The 16,358-nt window shown below is 38.2% G+C and overlaps 1 protein-coding gene across 1 annotated transcript in view; it reads right to left on the bottom strand.

The window, feature by feature from the left end:
- The window catches only part of COPB1 (COPI coat complex subunit beta 1), a 41,039-nt gene that overhangs the window by 8,535 nt on the left and 16,146 nt on the right, over positions 1-16,358 (bottom strand). Inside the window, exons 9-17 of the mRNA XM_004752025.3 lie at positions 15,782-15,889; positions 15,551-15,697; positions 14,210-14,355; positions 12,911-13,007; positions 12,047-12,207; positions 10,655-10,775; positions 3,352-3,579; positions 3,015-3,194; positions 20-164 (exon numbers count right to left, since the gene is read on the bottom strand). Coding sequence (XP_004752082.1) covers positions 20-164; positions 3,015-3,194; positions 3,352-3,579; positions 10,655-10,775; positions 12,047-12,207; positions 12,911-13,007; positions 14,210-14,355; positions 15,551-15,697; positions 15,782-15,889 — 1,333 coding nt within the window. The remainder of the gene's footprint in view (positions 1-19; positions 165-3,014; positions 3,195-3,351; positions 3,580-10,654; positions 10,776-12,046; positions 12,208-12,910; positions 13,008-14,209; positions 14,356-15,550; positions 15,698-15,781; positions 15,890-16,358) is intronic.

The following is a 16,358-nucleotide window of genomic DNA, read 5'->3' as shown; positions in this document are numbered from 1 at the left end:
TTATGGTAAATTTCCTTACCCAGAGTAGCTAACTCTAATGTGCAGTTCTGCAAAGTATCACTGGTTTGGTTTACAACAAGTACATCCAGGACAATATCATACTGGTTGACATGAACATAAGCTTCTGCATATACAGGATCTGAGAAACCCGTCAACTGGGTGACCTGTTAAACAAAAATAAAGAGAAAAATCAAGTGACTGAGACAATTTAACCAAACATATCCTGGCCAAATGACTAAGTCTGTTAGGTAAATTAACAGATGTGCTTAGATCAGACAAGTCATTTTGAAACTGATACAATGAAATTGTTGTGTAATATAGAGGTGGTAATTGCAAATGGGACATTAGAACTAACAGGTACTAGAGTTTACAGTTCAGTAGGAAAAAGATGTTAAATATGTTGAGCAGGGGCACCTGGGTGGCTCAGGGGGTTAAGGCCTCTGCCTTCGGCTCGGGTCATGATCCCAGGGTCCTGGGATCAAGCCCTGCATCGGGCTTTCTGCTCGGCAGGGAGTCTGCTTCCCTCTCTCTCTGCCTGCTTGTGATCTCTGCCTGTCAAATAAATAATAAATAAAATCTTTTTTTTTTTTTAAAGATTTTATTTATTTGTTTGACAGACAGAGATCACAAGTAGGCAGAGAGGCAGGCAGAGAGAGAGGGAGATGCAGGCTCCCTGATGAGCAGAGAACCCAATGCGGGGCTTGATCCCAGGACCCTGAGACCATGACCTGAGCTGAAGGCAGAGGCCCAACCCAATGAGCCACCCAGGCGCCCCAATAAATAAAATCTTTAAAAAAAAAATATGTTGAGCAAATACCTTAAACATGATCTCAATTTAAGGACTGAATAGATTTGGATACATTTTCAGATAAATCCCTTAGTATCTCAATTCACTAGTTGCTCTCCAAAACTTGGGAACTAAATAAAATACAAATCATATGGTAGTCCCTGCTACCTAAATTCAAGAACTAAATAGATTATACAGCAAGAAATGTTTGTAATTCCAAGAAGATAAATTTGATATGCTCCCCCCCAACCAAAGTAAAAAAAAAAACCAAAAAACAAAAAAATCCCCCAACTACAGCACTTTAAACTTAATACTGTAACCCAAACCACGTGCAACAAAAAATAGATTAAAACTGGATTATATCAGGCGCCTGGGTGGCTCAGTTGGTTGAGAGACTGCCTTCAGCTCAGGTCATGATCGCAGAGTCCCAGGATCAAGTCCTGCATTGCACTCCCAGCTCCACGGGGAGTCTGCTTCTCTCTCTGACCTTCTTCCCTTTCCTGCTCTCTCTCACTTTCTATCAAGTAAATAAATAAATAAAATCTAAAAAAAAAAAAAAAAAAACCTGAATTATATCAAAATGAAAAATGTTTGTGCATCAAAGGACTTTATTAACAGAATGAAAAGACAACCTACAGAATGGAAGAAAATATTTGCCAACCATACATCTGATAAGGGACTTGTGATCCAGCAAATTCACCTCTGGGTATAACTCAAAAGAAATGAAATTAGTGCCTCAAAGAGGTATTTGTGGCCCATGTTCATAACAGCATTATTCACAACAGCCAAAAGGTAGAAGCAACCCAAGTGTCTGTCAACAGATAAATGGATAAACAATATGTAGTATATATTCATAATGGAGTATCATGCAGCCTTAAAAAAGAAATTCTGACACATTCTACAATATGGATGAACCTTGAAGACATTATGTTAAGTGAAATAAGCCAGTCACGAAAGGGCAAATGATTCTACTAATATAAAGTACCTGGAGCAATCAAATTCAGTGACAGAAAGCAGACTGGTGGTTTCAGCAACTGAGGGGAAGGGAGTGTGGGGAGTTACTGTTCAATGGGCATGAGTCTTAGCTTTACAAGATGAAAAAAGTGCTGCAGATGGATGGGATGATAGTGACGGCTGCACAATGATGTGCACATACTTGGTGCCATTGAACTGAACACTTAAGGATAGTTAAGAGGATAAGTTTAATAATATGCAAATTTTATATAATTTTGCATATTATAAATTTATTACAAAATTTTAAAATGTATAACTGTAATATTATCAACATCAATTCCTAAATTTAATGGAGAGAAAGTGTTTCAGTAGTTCTAATTCTACTACTAACCTTATCTTGGACCAATTAATCTAAGACTGCTTATTCATCTAATAGAAGGGACTAGTCTGACTTGTAAATTTATATATTTTAAGAGTAGGAAAACTTTCTCTATAAAATCCGACATGGAAGTCAATACACTAAGAATATAAAAGTGGAGCTGTCCTGTTTAAAGTAACAGGGGACAGGAGAAACAGGGCAGGATGTCAGAGTAGAGGCCAGAGCCCAGCCCTTTAAGTTTTAGTTAATCTTCAGGGGCTTGGGTGGCTTAGTCAGTTACATGTCCAACTCTTAATATCTGCTCAGGCCTTGATCTCAGGGTTGTGAGTTTAAGCACCACATTGAAATAAACAATTTTTTTTTAAGTTTTAGTTAATCTTTATGGATCTCCCAGTTTACATGTTACTCTACGATTCCACACACAACTGAAACAAGTTGTAAAGCCATCTACTAGATGTATAGTACTAGTGTACAGTAAAATATCAGCATCCGAGTATTATTTATTTATTTATTTTTAAAAATTTTATTTATTCATTTGAGAGAGAGAGACAGCACAATCTGCAGGAGTAGCAGAGGGACAGGAAGAAGCAGGCTCTCCACTGAGCAGGGAGCCTAACACAGGGCTGGATCCCAGGACCCTGCGACCATGACCTAAGCTGAAGGCAGACACTTAACCAAGTGAACCCCCCAGGTGCCCCAGCATCTGAGTTTTAATTCCTGTTTCATGAGCCTATCAATCACAGTGACTTGAAAAAACTGATGCTATATAACAAGTTATTTTTTCTTTTAAAAAACACTGGGACTAGCCACTTCCTAATTACTACTTTCTTAAGTGGCTCATTTAAATAATTTACTCATTTAAATAATTTACCAACATATTTGACATTTTGTTACCTTGTTAAGTTTAGATGCCAGGGGATCTGCTGCCTCTTTCCTCTGTGTGTTGCCCATTGCTGCCAGCAAGCTCAGCTGAAACTGATCTTCCTTGCAGTTCATTTCATTCTTTGCAGTTAGTTGCATAAAGGAAATGGGGTCATCAGGCTGTACTGTCACATTCCTCTTTTCAGATTCTTTCTATGTTGAGAAAACAATACATCTCTCTTTAATATGGAAAAAAAGACAGTTTTCTGTAGACCTATAATAGGGACTGCCCTCATATAGAACTGAAAAACCAAGAGAATTTTTTAAAAACCCACAAACCACTTTTAGTAAGTACTCATAAATACCTTACCTTCTGGGATAATTTCTCTTCTTCAAGTTTAGCAGACAACATGTGAGAAAGGGACTGCCTGCACTCCTTATTGAAAATGTCATTCATTAAAGGTGAACATTCAGACAAGACCTTGAGGCACAGGGAAATTCGATCTACATCATCATCTGTAATTGGCTTCTTAGGAAGAGACGATTTTCCCAAATGAAGGATAGTGGCCATGAGCAACATAGCCTCAGCAACAAAAGACTAGAAAAGTAAAGAAATGGATTATTTACTGTCATGGTCCTCCAATTCAGTAATGTCACTTTATTGTAACTTCAAAATCCAAAAAATAAACCTAATTTTCACTTCACCCGAATAAGAATTCAAGTGCTTTAGATTTTTATCTCCATATGTTTGATGTCCCCTTTTCCTTCCTTTTTAACTGCCACCTTCCAAAACCTTCATTAACTTTCAACTGAAAAATAGCAACAGCTTTTTAACTGTTTTCCCTTACTCTAATCCCTTCACATGCTAATGCTCTTTTTAAAAATTCTAACTACAGGGGCACCAGTATGGCTCAGTTGGTTAAGCATCTGCCTTTGGCTCAGGTCAGGGTCCTGGGATAGAGCCTGGTATCAGGCTCCCTGCTCTGCGGGAAGCTTGCTTCTCCCTCTGCCTCTCCCTGCAGTTCCCCCTGCTTATGTTCTCTCTCTCCCTCTCTCTGTCAAATAAATAAATAAATTTTTCAAAAAAAAAAAAAGATTTTATTTATTTATTTGACAGAGATCACAAGTAGGCAGAGAGGCCAAGAGAAAGGAAGGGAAGCAGGCTCCCTGCTGAGCAGAGATCCCAGGACCCTGGGATCATAACCTGAGCCAAAGGCAGAGGCTTTAACCCACTGAGCCACCCAGGCGCCCATAAATAAATAAAATCTTTAAAAAAAATTTTTTTTTAAATTCCAACTACAGAAAAGTTAAAAGAATAGATACACTTTACCAGTTGCTTACATTATGCCGTATTTGCCTTCTTATTCTACCTATTCATGTACACCTACTTTTTTGGCTAAACATGAAAGAAGGGTTCTTTACCCTCTAAGCACTTTAGCATAAATCTCTTAAGAATCAGGACAGTTTCCTTTTGAACCACAGTATCATTATCTCACCTGAGAAACAAAGCAGTCCCCAAAACTGTCTGCAAATAAATTTTCCTAACGTCACCAAGTGTTTTTATGTTTTTTTTTTTTTTAATACAGGATCAGCTTCATGCATTTTATTTGACTGTTATTCTCTTTAGTCCCTTTTAACCTAGACCAGTCCCCCTGATTCTTTGTATTGTTTCCCATCACAATGACTTTTTAAAGAAGGCTGGGCCAGTTTTGTAGAATGTCCCCCACTTTTGGTTAGAATACTAGATAGGTGATGTTTTATATCTCTTACTGTACTGCATTAGGAACACAAAATGTCAGGCTGCCCCATTATTGGTGGCACAAAGTGTGATCCCTTGCTGCTGCTATCTTAATCCTTATTGTGCACCAATCACTTCACTCTACATTCAGGTACCTTCAGTGACTTCCAATAGCCTTCATGTTGAAGTTTGTACTACCTAGCCTGCTATTCAGTTTCCACAAGTGACTCCAACTTGGTTTTTTAGTATTGTGTACAATTATCCAGACACATGCTCTATATCCCTGCCAACCCATCTTTGGCTAAATGATACTCTGCAAACATGCCTGAAAAGACTCCCAGAGGTCTGGGAACAAACGAGCAGAAGAATGAGTGTAATAATCCTGAGTCTGGATACAGTCTCCGGAAGAAGAAGAAAGGGGAAGAAACAGGAAAAAATAGCTACAGAATCATGGCCAAGGGGCACCTGGGTGGCTCAGTCATTAAGCGTCTGCATTCGGTTCAGGTCATGATCCCAGGGTCCTGGATCGAGCCCCACACTGGGCTCCCTGCTCAGCGGGAAGCCTGCTTCTCCCTCTCCCACTCCCCCTGCTTGTGTTCTTGCTCTTGTTCTCTCTGTCAAATAAATAAATAAAATCTTAAAAAAAAAATGGCCAAAAAGTACCCATATTTAATGAAAACTATAAACCTACACATCCAAGAAGCCCAATGAACCAGAAACAAAGGAAACATGAAGAAAACCACACCAAGACAAACCCTAATCAAAGTACTGAAACCTATGATAGAGAGAAAATCTAAAACCAGCCAGAGGGAACAGGATACATCCACATAGAGGTGTAAGAATGAAAGCAGGCTTCTCATCAGAAAGCCAGAAGATACGTGTGCTGCATCTTTTTTTTTTTTAAGATTTTATTTATTTATTTGAGAGAGAATGAGTGAGAGAGAGCATGAGAGAGGAGAAGGTCAGAGGGAGAAGCAAACTCCCCAAGGAGCTGGGAGTCCGATGTGGGACTCGATTCTGGAAGTCCGAGATCATGACCTGAGCCGAAGGCAGTTGCTCAACCAACTAAGCCACCCAGGCGCCCTTTGTGCTACATCTTTATAGTAAACTGCAGCCAGAAGACAATGTAGTAACCTTTTTATAGAACAAAAAGAAAAAATCCATATAGAATTCTATATCCATAAAGGCATCTTTCAAAAATGAAGGAAAAATAAGGCTACTTCAGACAAACAAAAACCAAGAAAATTAATTGTCAACAGACATCATATAAGAAAAGTAAAAGCAAAGGGTACCTGGGTAGCTCAGTTGGTTAAGCATCTATCTTCAGCTTAGGTCATGATCCCAGGGTTCTGGGATCGAGTCCCGTATTGGGCTGTCTGCTCAGAAGAGAGCCTGCTTCTCCCTCTGCCTCTGCCCCTTTCCCCACCCCCAACTAGTGCTCTCACTTGCTCTCTTGCTCTTAAATAAATAAATAACTTTTTAAAAAGTCTCTTATTAGGGGTGCCTGAGTTGCTCAGTGGGTTAAAATCTATGCCTTCAGCTCAGGTCATGATCTCAGGGTCCTGGGATCGAGCTCCACATCGGGCTCTCTGCTTAGCAGGGAGCCAGCTTCCCCCTCTCTCTGTGCCTGCCTCTCTGCCTGCTTGTGATCTATCAAATAAATAAATAAAATCTTTTTTTTAAAAGTCTCTTATTAACAAAATACTAAAGCAAAGCCTTTAATATTTGGTATATAAAAGGTATACAACCAGGGAAACTCTAGAAAAGGCGTAAGTGAAGGAGAGTCAGGGAAGTGATAAACAACCCAACTTCCGGCCTTGTACTACATGTGACAAACTTCATGAATCAGTTACTAGTAAACTGGTTCTCTTTAACAAGTATCAACAAATGCACAAATGGTCTCCCAGTTTGCAGAACTGAGCAGCTATTCCATGAAAAGAAATCAAACTGGACCCAGATACAAATCTTTGGAGTCTTTTAAAAAAGCAAAATTTAAAGAACAGACAATTACTCTGCGACAAAAACCTAAATAAAGAAACAGCCCACAGAGAGCTGCAAAATAATTATCACCCACAAATCAAAATAAATTGATAAAAAAGAGATAAAGAGGGGCGCCTGGGTGGCTCAGTGGGTTAAGCCGCTGCCTTCGGCTCAGGTCATGATCTCAGGGTGCTGGGATCGAGTGCCGCATCGGGCTCTCTGCTCAGCAGGGAGCCTGCTTCCCCCCCTCTCTTTCTACCTGCTTCTCTATCTACTTGTGATTCCTCTCTGTCAAATAAATAAATAAAATCTTTAAAAAAAAGAAAAAAAAAGAGATAAAGAGGGGCACCTGGGAGGCTCAGTCGGTTAAGCATCTGCCTTAGGCTTAGGTCGTGATCCCAGGGTTCTGAGATGGCCTGAGCTGGGCTCTCTGCTCAGTAGGGGGCCTGTTTCTCCCTCTCCCTGTGCATCTCTCTCTCTCTCTCTGTCTAATAAATAAATAAATAATCTTTTTTTTTTTTTAAAGAGAGATAATACACCTCATAATTTACTTGGCTCTCTAAATCTCACTTACGACTCTCTTCATGATGGAATTTTTAAAAAAATCCTTTTGAAAATTCCAATCTAAAATGGGAGCTTAAGTAAATGAAGGAATCTAATGGACTACTATACAGCTATTAAATACAAGGATTAGGAAGGTCGTAGAGGAACATGGGACTGTTTGCTAAAATGTGAAGTGAAGCTGCAGTGCTATAAAACACAGAATGATCAATACTGGGGAAAACATTGTTCCACAGAGAAAAGCTGTATTAAACTCTTTCAGGAGAAGGAAGGATTTTTGTTATCATATTTGGTAATATAATTCTATCTTTTGATGTTTCTATCTCCACTATAATTTTTTTTTTTTTAAGATTTTATTTATTTGTCAGAGAGAGAGGGAGAGAGAACGAGCACAGGCAGACAGAATGGCAGGCAGAGGCAGAGGTTGAAGCAGGCTCCCTGCCGAGCAAGGAGCCCGATGTGGGACTCGATCCCAGGATGCAGGATCATGACCTGAGCCAAAGGCAGCTGCTTAACCAACTGAGCCACCCAGGCGCCCCTCCACTATAATATTAATAAGATTTGTACTTCAGTCCTCTTGCCACGAGTGACTTTTTTTCTTAGTTTTTATATATCACTTCTTATTTTAACAATTTAAAAATGAATAAAAATTAAACACATTCACAGGCACCTGGGTGGCTCAGTGGGTTATGCTGCTGCCTTTGGCTCAGGTCATGATCTCAGGGTCCTGGGATCGAGTCCCGCATTGGGCTCTCTACTCAGCAGGGAGCCTGCTTCCCTCTCTGCCTTTCTGCCTACTTGTGATCTCTGTCAGATAAATAAATGTAATCTTTAAAAAAAAAAAAACATAATTGCAATTCCTTTTTTCTTTTCTTTTTTTTTTTTAAGATTTTTACCATCCATTTGAAAGACAGAGAGACAGTGAGAGCAGGAACACAAGCAGGGGGAGTGGGAGAGGGAGAAGCAGGCTTCCTACTGAGCCCAGAGCCTGATGTGGGGCTTGATCCCATAATCTCAGGACCACAACCCAAAGCCAAGGCAGACGCCCAACCGACTGAGCCACCCAGGTGCCTCCGCATTCACAATTCTACCACAGAAAGGTTTTTTTAAATGAAGGCAAAGTGAAGATTTTTTTCAGACAAATGAAAGCTGACAGAATTCTTTATGAACAGACATGAATTGTAAGAATGATCAAGTTCTTTAGGCAGAAAGAATCATTTGGAAATCTGAATTTACACAAAAGAATGAAAATGAAAAGCCCCATAAATGGCAAATATGTGGGTAAATATAAGACTGTTTTCTCATTAAAAAAAAAAAAATATATATATATATATATATATATATATATTTAAAAATATATATATATTTAAAAGAATATTGACTATTGGGGGCACCTGGGTGGCTCAGTGGGTCAAGGCTCTGCCTTCAGCTCAGGTCATTATCTCAGGGTCCTGGGATCAAGCCCCACATTGGGCTCTCTGCTCAGCAGGGAGCCGGCTTCCCCTCTCTCTCTGCCTGTCTCTCTGCCTACTTGTGATTTCTCTGTCAAATTAAAAAATAAAAAAGAATATTGACTATTTACAACAGATAAATACGTAAACAAAAATAGCACATTATACAAGCTTAAAAAGGAAAGAAATTCTGACACACACTACTATATGGATGACCTTTTTTTAAAAAAGAGTTTTATTTAGGGGCGCCTGGGTGGCTCAGTGGGTCAAGGCTCTGCCTTCAGCTCAGGTCATTATCTCAGGGTCCTGGGATCAAGCCCCACATTGGGCTCTCTGCTCAGCAGGGAGCTGGCTTCCCCTCTCTCTCTGCCTGTCTCTCTGCCTACTTGTGATTTCTCTGTCAAATTAAAAAATAAAAAAGAATATTGACTATTTACAACAGATAAATACGTAAACAAAAACAGCACATTATACAAGCTTAAAAAGGAAAGAAATTCTGACACACGCTACTATATGGATGACCTTTTTTTAAAAAAGAGTTTTATTTAGGGGCGCCTGGGTGGCTCAGTGGATTAAGCCACTGCCTTTGGCTCAGGTCATGATCTCGGGGTCCTGGGATCGAGTCCGGGGAGCCTGCTTCCCTCTATCTCCCTCTCTGCCTGCCTCTCCGTCTGCTTGTGATCTCTCTCTGTCAAATAAACAAATAAAATCTTAAAAAAAAAAAAAAAGAGTTTATTTATTTGACATAGAGAGTGAGCGATCACAAGTAGGTAGAGGGGGGAAGCAGGCTCCCAGCTGAGCCGAGAACCCAATGCGGGACTCCATCCCAGGACCCTGAGATCATGACCTGAGCTGAGGACATAGGCTTAACCCACTGAGCCACCCAGGCGCCCCATATATGGATGGACTTTGAAAACATTATGCTAAGCAAAATAAACCAATCATGAAGGACAAATTTTTATGATTCTACTTATATGAGGTATGTAGAATAGGCAAATTCATAGAGGCAGAAGGCAGAATGGTGGTTGCCAGGGACTGGTGGGGAGGACTATGAGAGGATTATTGTTCACTAGGTACAGTTTCAATTTGGGATAATGACGTTCTGAAGATGGATGGTGGTAATAGCCGTGCAACAATATGAACATACTTAATGTCACTGAGTGGCACTTTTAAAAATGGTTAAAATGGTAAACTTTACATTAAGTATATTTTACTGTAAAGAAAAAAAATGCCAAAAAAATGTCACCCAGAGAGGTACTTGAACTTTGTCCTATTCCCACCTCTCGACTTCTTACAACTAATTATGCCCCCCTTCATACCCAAGCCCAGCCATATACTAGATAAATAAGAAATGTAAAAAAATATAAAAATAAAATAAATGATGCATATATATGTATATAAATACACATACACAAATAATTTTTAACTGTTCAAAGCAAAAATAATAGCAATGCATGTTAGGGCTGATAGCATGACACACAGAAATAAAAGGCAGGAAAATAGCACAAAAGGTTGGGGAAAATGGAAATGGGATTACTGTCAATGAGTGTACAGTCAGAATGGGTCAGAAGCTATGATGAAGGCATAAACTGTAGAAATGAAAACACATTTAAGAGACATTTCCGGGACAAAACAGACAATGACTCTTTGGATGAAAATGCTTGAGAGAGAGGTCTTTCCTTCTCTGGGCCTTGACTGGTCCTAGCAAGCAAATGACTGACTTCATAAGCCCTTACATCTCTTCCACTGGACTAATTACAAGGTAACATTATTGTTATTAGTTTGTCAATTTTACAATAACATTTTATTACTATGTCCATTTCCCCATTACATAAGCTCTTTAATAATAAGAACTTCAGCATTCACTTTTAGGTCCTTCACTGTCCAATGCATATGGTAGGCACTCAACATTTGCTGGGTAAATGAAGGATAAATGAACTTACATTTTGCTTTTTCTTCTCCTGAACCAAAGCTACATAGCGCAAGGCAATCTTGGTCAGAGTTGTGGCAAGGGAGGCAGCAACAAAGAAATCTCCATCCAAAAGGAAGCCTCTCAGGGGAGGTCTGCAAAGCAATCAAAGAAAATGAAATCCAATAATTTCTTAAGCAGCATACAGCTTTTGCAAAAATGATTCAAATAAGCCTACTTAACACTCTCACTGCTACCCTTCAGTGAAGAGGATATCAATTAGCTCCCTCTTTAGCTTTTAGAAGGAAAATGGAAAAAGGAAAATATACATGGTTTTATAACTTATCTTCAAAAGAACTAGAGCCAAGTAAATATGGAAAGAGAAAATGATTTCAAGTCTATGCACTAGAGCCAAAGAGCATTCAAATTCCGGTTTATCTATTTATTGTGTCCCTATGGGTCAGTTACAAACCTTCCTAAGCCTCAGATTCCTCTTCTGTAAAATGGGGATAATAATAAACTGTATCTCAATGAGTTGCTGAAGATTACAAGGGACAAACTACTTAGTACAATGCCTAACATATAGTAAGCAATGATTAAAATTTTAGGCATTATTTTTGTCATGTTCATTATAATACTGGAGAGCAAAATAAGGCAAAAAAATTTAAAATTCTATTCCATCAATTAGGTGGAAAATCTTCAAAATATGTTTCCCAAGCACTAACAAAGGCAACAAAATTCACAGTTACCTCCACTTAGCATTTTCTTTAGATATTCTTTTTAGGATTATATTTATTTGAGAGAGAGAACGCATGCACAAACAGGGAGAGGGACAGAGGGAGAGAGAGAGAGGCAGACTCCCCACTGACTGGAGAGCCTGATGTGGGGCTTGATCCCAGAACCCTGAGCCAAAAATCAGATGCTTAACTGACTGAGCCACCCAGGTGCCGCTCCACTTAGCAATTTCTATATGAGCAATATAATTTTAAATAGAATAGTTATTTCAATGAAAACAGTTTTAGGAAGCAGAGGAGTAAAACCATCAATGTAATTCCTGAGAGAAATTAAACCTCCTTTCAAGTATCTTATTTATTTATTTTTTTTAAAGATTTTATTTATTTATTTGACAGAGAGAGATCACAAGTAGGCAGAGAGGCAGGCAGAGAGAGAGAGGAGGAAGCAGGCCCCCTGCCGAGCAGAGAGCCCGATTCGGGACTCGATCCCAGGACCCTGAGATCATGACCTGAGCCGAAGGCAGCGGCTTAACCCACTGAGCCACCCAGGCACCCTCCTTTCAAGTATCTTAAATGCCAAAGATTTCCAAAAGGCAAGTAAGAGGGAAAAAAAAATCACTTGACTGTACTATACTCAGGAGTAATAGTTTAATAAAAAGTATAGATGGTAGGGCACAGGTGCTGCAGATTACCTTTCTTCTTCTTTCTTTGTGGGTCGAGAACTGCTAAGTGCACTCTGAGTTGCATAGGTGCCCATCTCAGTTACCAACTTCTGAACCGGCCCCACAGTTATTTCCTCTTCAGGTTTTAATTCGCCAGCTTCTTTCTTTATTTCTGACTCTACAATTGGGATCTAAAAATCAATTGGAAACATCAGTCTAGTAATATATCAATAGCAAGCAAAATCATATTTATTCAATCATTTCTATGGAGAAAGCAATTCCCCCAATGGGATTTTTGCAACTCTGCATTCAATCTTCTTTCCTTCCCAAGGAAAGAAATTTTTCTTTTTTCCTTTTCTTCCTAAGTGAAAAACCTCAAGTCCAGTCACGCTAAGAAATTTATATCCAAGGTTTTGGAGTTAATTAATGGTGGAAACAAGACTGTAACCCAGATCTCCTCACAAACACTGTTCTTCCTATTCTACCATATGGTTATTTGCATGAGGAAACACTGCCCGTTTTAGTACATTAATACTCTAATGTTAGCATGGTTCTTGTAATACTCGCATTCTCCTTTCAGAATACACAGGCGAACACAGAGTTTTAAAAGTCTTTGCTTTTTTTACACAAATAATCTTTTCTTCAAATAGAATCTTACCTGAAAGGGTAAAGAAGACAGACAATAGAACAGGTGTTATGGATCCATGCAGGGAGAGGGATGCCCCTAATACCCCACAGCCTCTAAGCTTTATCTGGGTAATTAAATCACATTTTTTAGTGTTTTTAACTCCAACACTACTAAATAAAAATACAAAAGCAAACCACCACATAAAAGTCAGATTTACTAAAGTAAAAATCACCATATATAGTAGCATTTACTGAAGTAAAACATACCTCCCCAAGGGACCTGCGGACCTCAGTCATCACACTCTGAATGTCTTCCTTGGTACTACAGTATTCTCCCAGGATCCATAATGCTCCTCGGTAAATCCTAAGGGAAGAACAAGTTCTGAAACACTGACATTGCTAACAAATCTTAAAGGAGAGATCTTTCTCTGTGAATTTAAGCTCAAGCAGAAAACAAGATTCTGCAGTTCCAAGGGACTACGCATGAAATTTTAAGAAGGAAGGTAACAAAGACATTAAGTTTGATTCTCTCCAGAAATCACAAGCTTCAAAAGGAAAGTAAGTATTCTCACCATTATTATTAGGAACATCTTAAAATTGGTAAACTCGTTAGTAAAAATAACAAAATATCTCCCAGAAAGGGGTTATCCTCCATTTAGGAAAGAGTTAAGGTAACTTTTATCATTTACTATTATAAAAAATATATAACTTTGATGTAAAAAGTAATTCACTTTTTATCTGTAGTCACTGGAAAGAAAAGGCAAGATGCTCAATAGGATCATGGATAAGGAAGGAGTGCAAAGGATCAGTAATTAAAACACTCCAAAAACATAAAGAAAGCAACAATTCTCTAGTTGAGTGTTAAACTGAATAAAGTCTTCAGTTACCTTTTCTTTAAGATTATCATTAAATTTATTCAAGAGAACATTTTAGAAACTAAAGTTCTGAGAGATGATAACCATTAAAGGCAAAACTTTGGTATGTTTTTTTTTTTTCCTCACAAAGGAAGCAATCTTTCTCACTTCCATAAATATCAAAACATTATATCGTAAAAACAATTTTACAGTGGACCTTTCTTTTCTATCCAACATGGATATAATACAAGTCTAGTATACTCTATTCATCAGGTCCTTTAAATGAAGTAAATTTGGATGCAACAATCCTTTCTCATTAGCAAAGGCTATTTAAGGGAAATGTATTATGTCAGATTTAGTCTGCATTTTCAATCCCTCACTTTAATAAATACTAATGGGGAATATAAATAATGATATTCCAAAAGTGATAAACTTTAAAAATATGTTCCTTAGTCACTTGATGATTCACCATGCTTTAGAGGAAATAAGGGTAGAGAAACCTAGCTAAATCACACTTACAAAAGCAAATTTTTGTGCACAGATTATGGATTTACTGAGGGTGGGGTGAGGGGATGTCTATTGTGATACTTATATTGACGTGAGTATCTTGATTCATTTCTTCTCCCTTACATTTTCAATCCACTGACCCTTTAAAGATAGAAACTGGTAAATTGCTTACTTGACCTTACATTTAAACAGACTTTAAACCTACTTGACAGATTTAATAGCATGAAAGACTTCAAGCATCTTCTCAACAATAAGCATTCTCAGGTTATCAAAGCGCTGAATGGCTTCACGAACAAACTCCAATACATCAGCAGCTGCTGCTTCATTATTGTCACTAAGAAATTCCATTAACTGAAAGGGAAAAAAAAGAACAAGATAAAGAATTTTTTAAAAAGATTTATTTAGGGGCGCCTGGGTGGCTCAGTGGTTTGGGCTGCTGCCTTCGGCTCGGGTCATGATCTCAGGGTCCTGGGATCGAGCCCTGCATCGGGCTCTCTGCTCCGCAGGAAGCCTGCTTCTCTCTCTCTCTCTCTCTCTCTCTCTGCCTGCCTCTCTGCTTACTTGTGATCTCTGTCTGTCAAATAAATAAATAAAATCTTTAAAAATAAATAAATAAATAAAAAGATTTATTTATTTATTTGAGAGAGAGCGAGGGACATGTGCACACAAGTCAGGAGAAGGGCAGAGGAAGAGGGAGAGAAAGAATTTCAAGCAGACCCTACACTGAGCACTGAGTCCTACATAGGACTCAATCTCGGGACCCTGAGATCATGACCTGAGCTGAAATCAAGAGTCAGAGATCTAACTGACTGAGCCATCCAGGCACCCCATAAGTTATACAGTTTTCAGAAAGAAAACTATCAAAGTTTTAAGAACTAAACAACTTTACAAAGAATATAGTAATTTTAAAACATAAAATCTAAGTTGAGAAACACGCACTACTGTGTAAAGGAGGTCACAATGTCTTTTCTGGGTTTTGTGCAGCCAAGTTTACAACAAAAAAACTCACTACAAAACAAAAGCTGGAAATATGCAACTCAAAATAAATTAATTGGATACTTCTAAGTTGTAACTAAAAGTAAAATCATTTCAGAGAAAATCTGGGGTCCAAAGACAATATTTCAAATTACAATAACCTATCTCATCTATCTGACAGTGGCAGAATCAATGATTCTAAATATATGTATTTTTCTTATAACAAAAATCCTTCAACTTTAAAGAGGTAAAACTATTTTAAAGAAATACTTGTTTGTGCTACTGAATGATATTTATACATAGCATAATTTTACCATAGGTAACTGTAACAAACATCAATTATAATAATATGCTGAGGTATTTTTGTCATTATATTTTTGTGTGTTTACTTTTTTGATGAAGAAGTAAGAGAAAGAAGTCAGATTCTTTATTCTTCTGTACTTAAGGGTGAACAGAAAGATCATTTTGACCACAAGATTTAGTGATTCTACTAGATAGTTTAACTGCTAAATAACTAAAACTTTATACTCCTTTAGAGAATTTCAAAATTAAAGTAATCAGAATTACATACCACAGGAATAACATTTGCAGCCATATCTGGAAATCGGACAGAACAGGAGTGCAATGTTCTCACAAGGAGTTGTCTGTATTTGTCAGTATCTTCATGCTCAGACACATTATTTGTTTTAATCACTTCCTTCTTCAAAACAATAACCAACTAGAGAACAAAGTAAAAATAAGTGGGAATTATACCATGTTTGGCCTGACAGCTTACAACAGTGCTGTCAGAGTTTTGTTTTACCTCTTCAACATTCCTAGAAGAGACGAGATCCAGTGCTAACTGCAGAGTTTTCTTGCGTACTTCTAAGTCTGGTGTGCTCAGTACTCTCAGGATATCCATAACCAAATCCTGAGAAAGAACAAGAAATCCAGAATTAACACCAACATTAAGAGAAAAAAAATCTTAACCACAGAATGGAGGGTTCTCACCATCACCACCTTAATTCTTCATCAATAATAAAATCACTGGTAGTGGAAAAACCAGGTATTTTGCGTATCCTGATATAACACGGTATGAAGTATATATCACATATAATGCATTCAAACTGCAAATGTTTACTGTGACTCTATCAAGCTTTAGATCAAACTCATAGTTTATTGTAAATTCAGAAGTTAGAGAAACAAACTAAACGACACCACCAAAAAGTAATCAGATGTATCTTCAAGGAGTGGCCTCTTACAGGACAATTGGTCTGGTCTCTTCAACAAGGCCACGTCATGAAAAAAATTACTGCTCCAATTGAAACATCAAGGACATAGCCAAGTAAGATATATGGTCATGACTGTACAAACCAAACAAAGGGGGGGACACTTGGGGA

Source organism: Mustela putorius, unplaced genomic scaffold (genome assembly GCF_011764305.1).
Source record: "Mustela putorius furo isolate JIRA1106 unplaced genomic scaffold, ASM1176430v1.1 tig00003859_pilon_pilon_pilon, whole genome shotgun sequence".
Lineage (NCBI taxonomy): Eukaryota > Metazoa > Chordata > Mammalia > Carnivora > Mustelidae > Mustela > Mustela putorius.
This window is presented reverse-complemented; position numbering and strand designations above follow the sequence as displayed.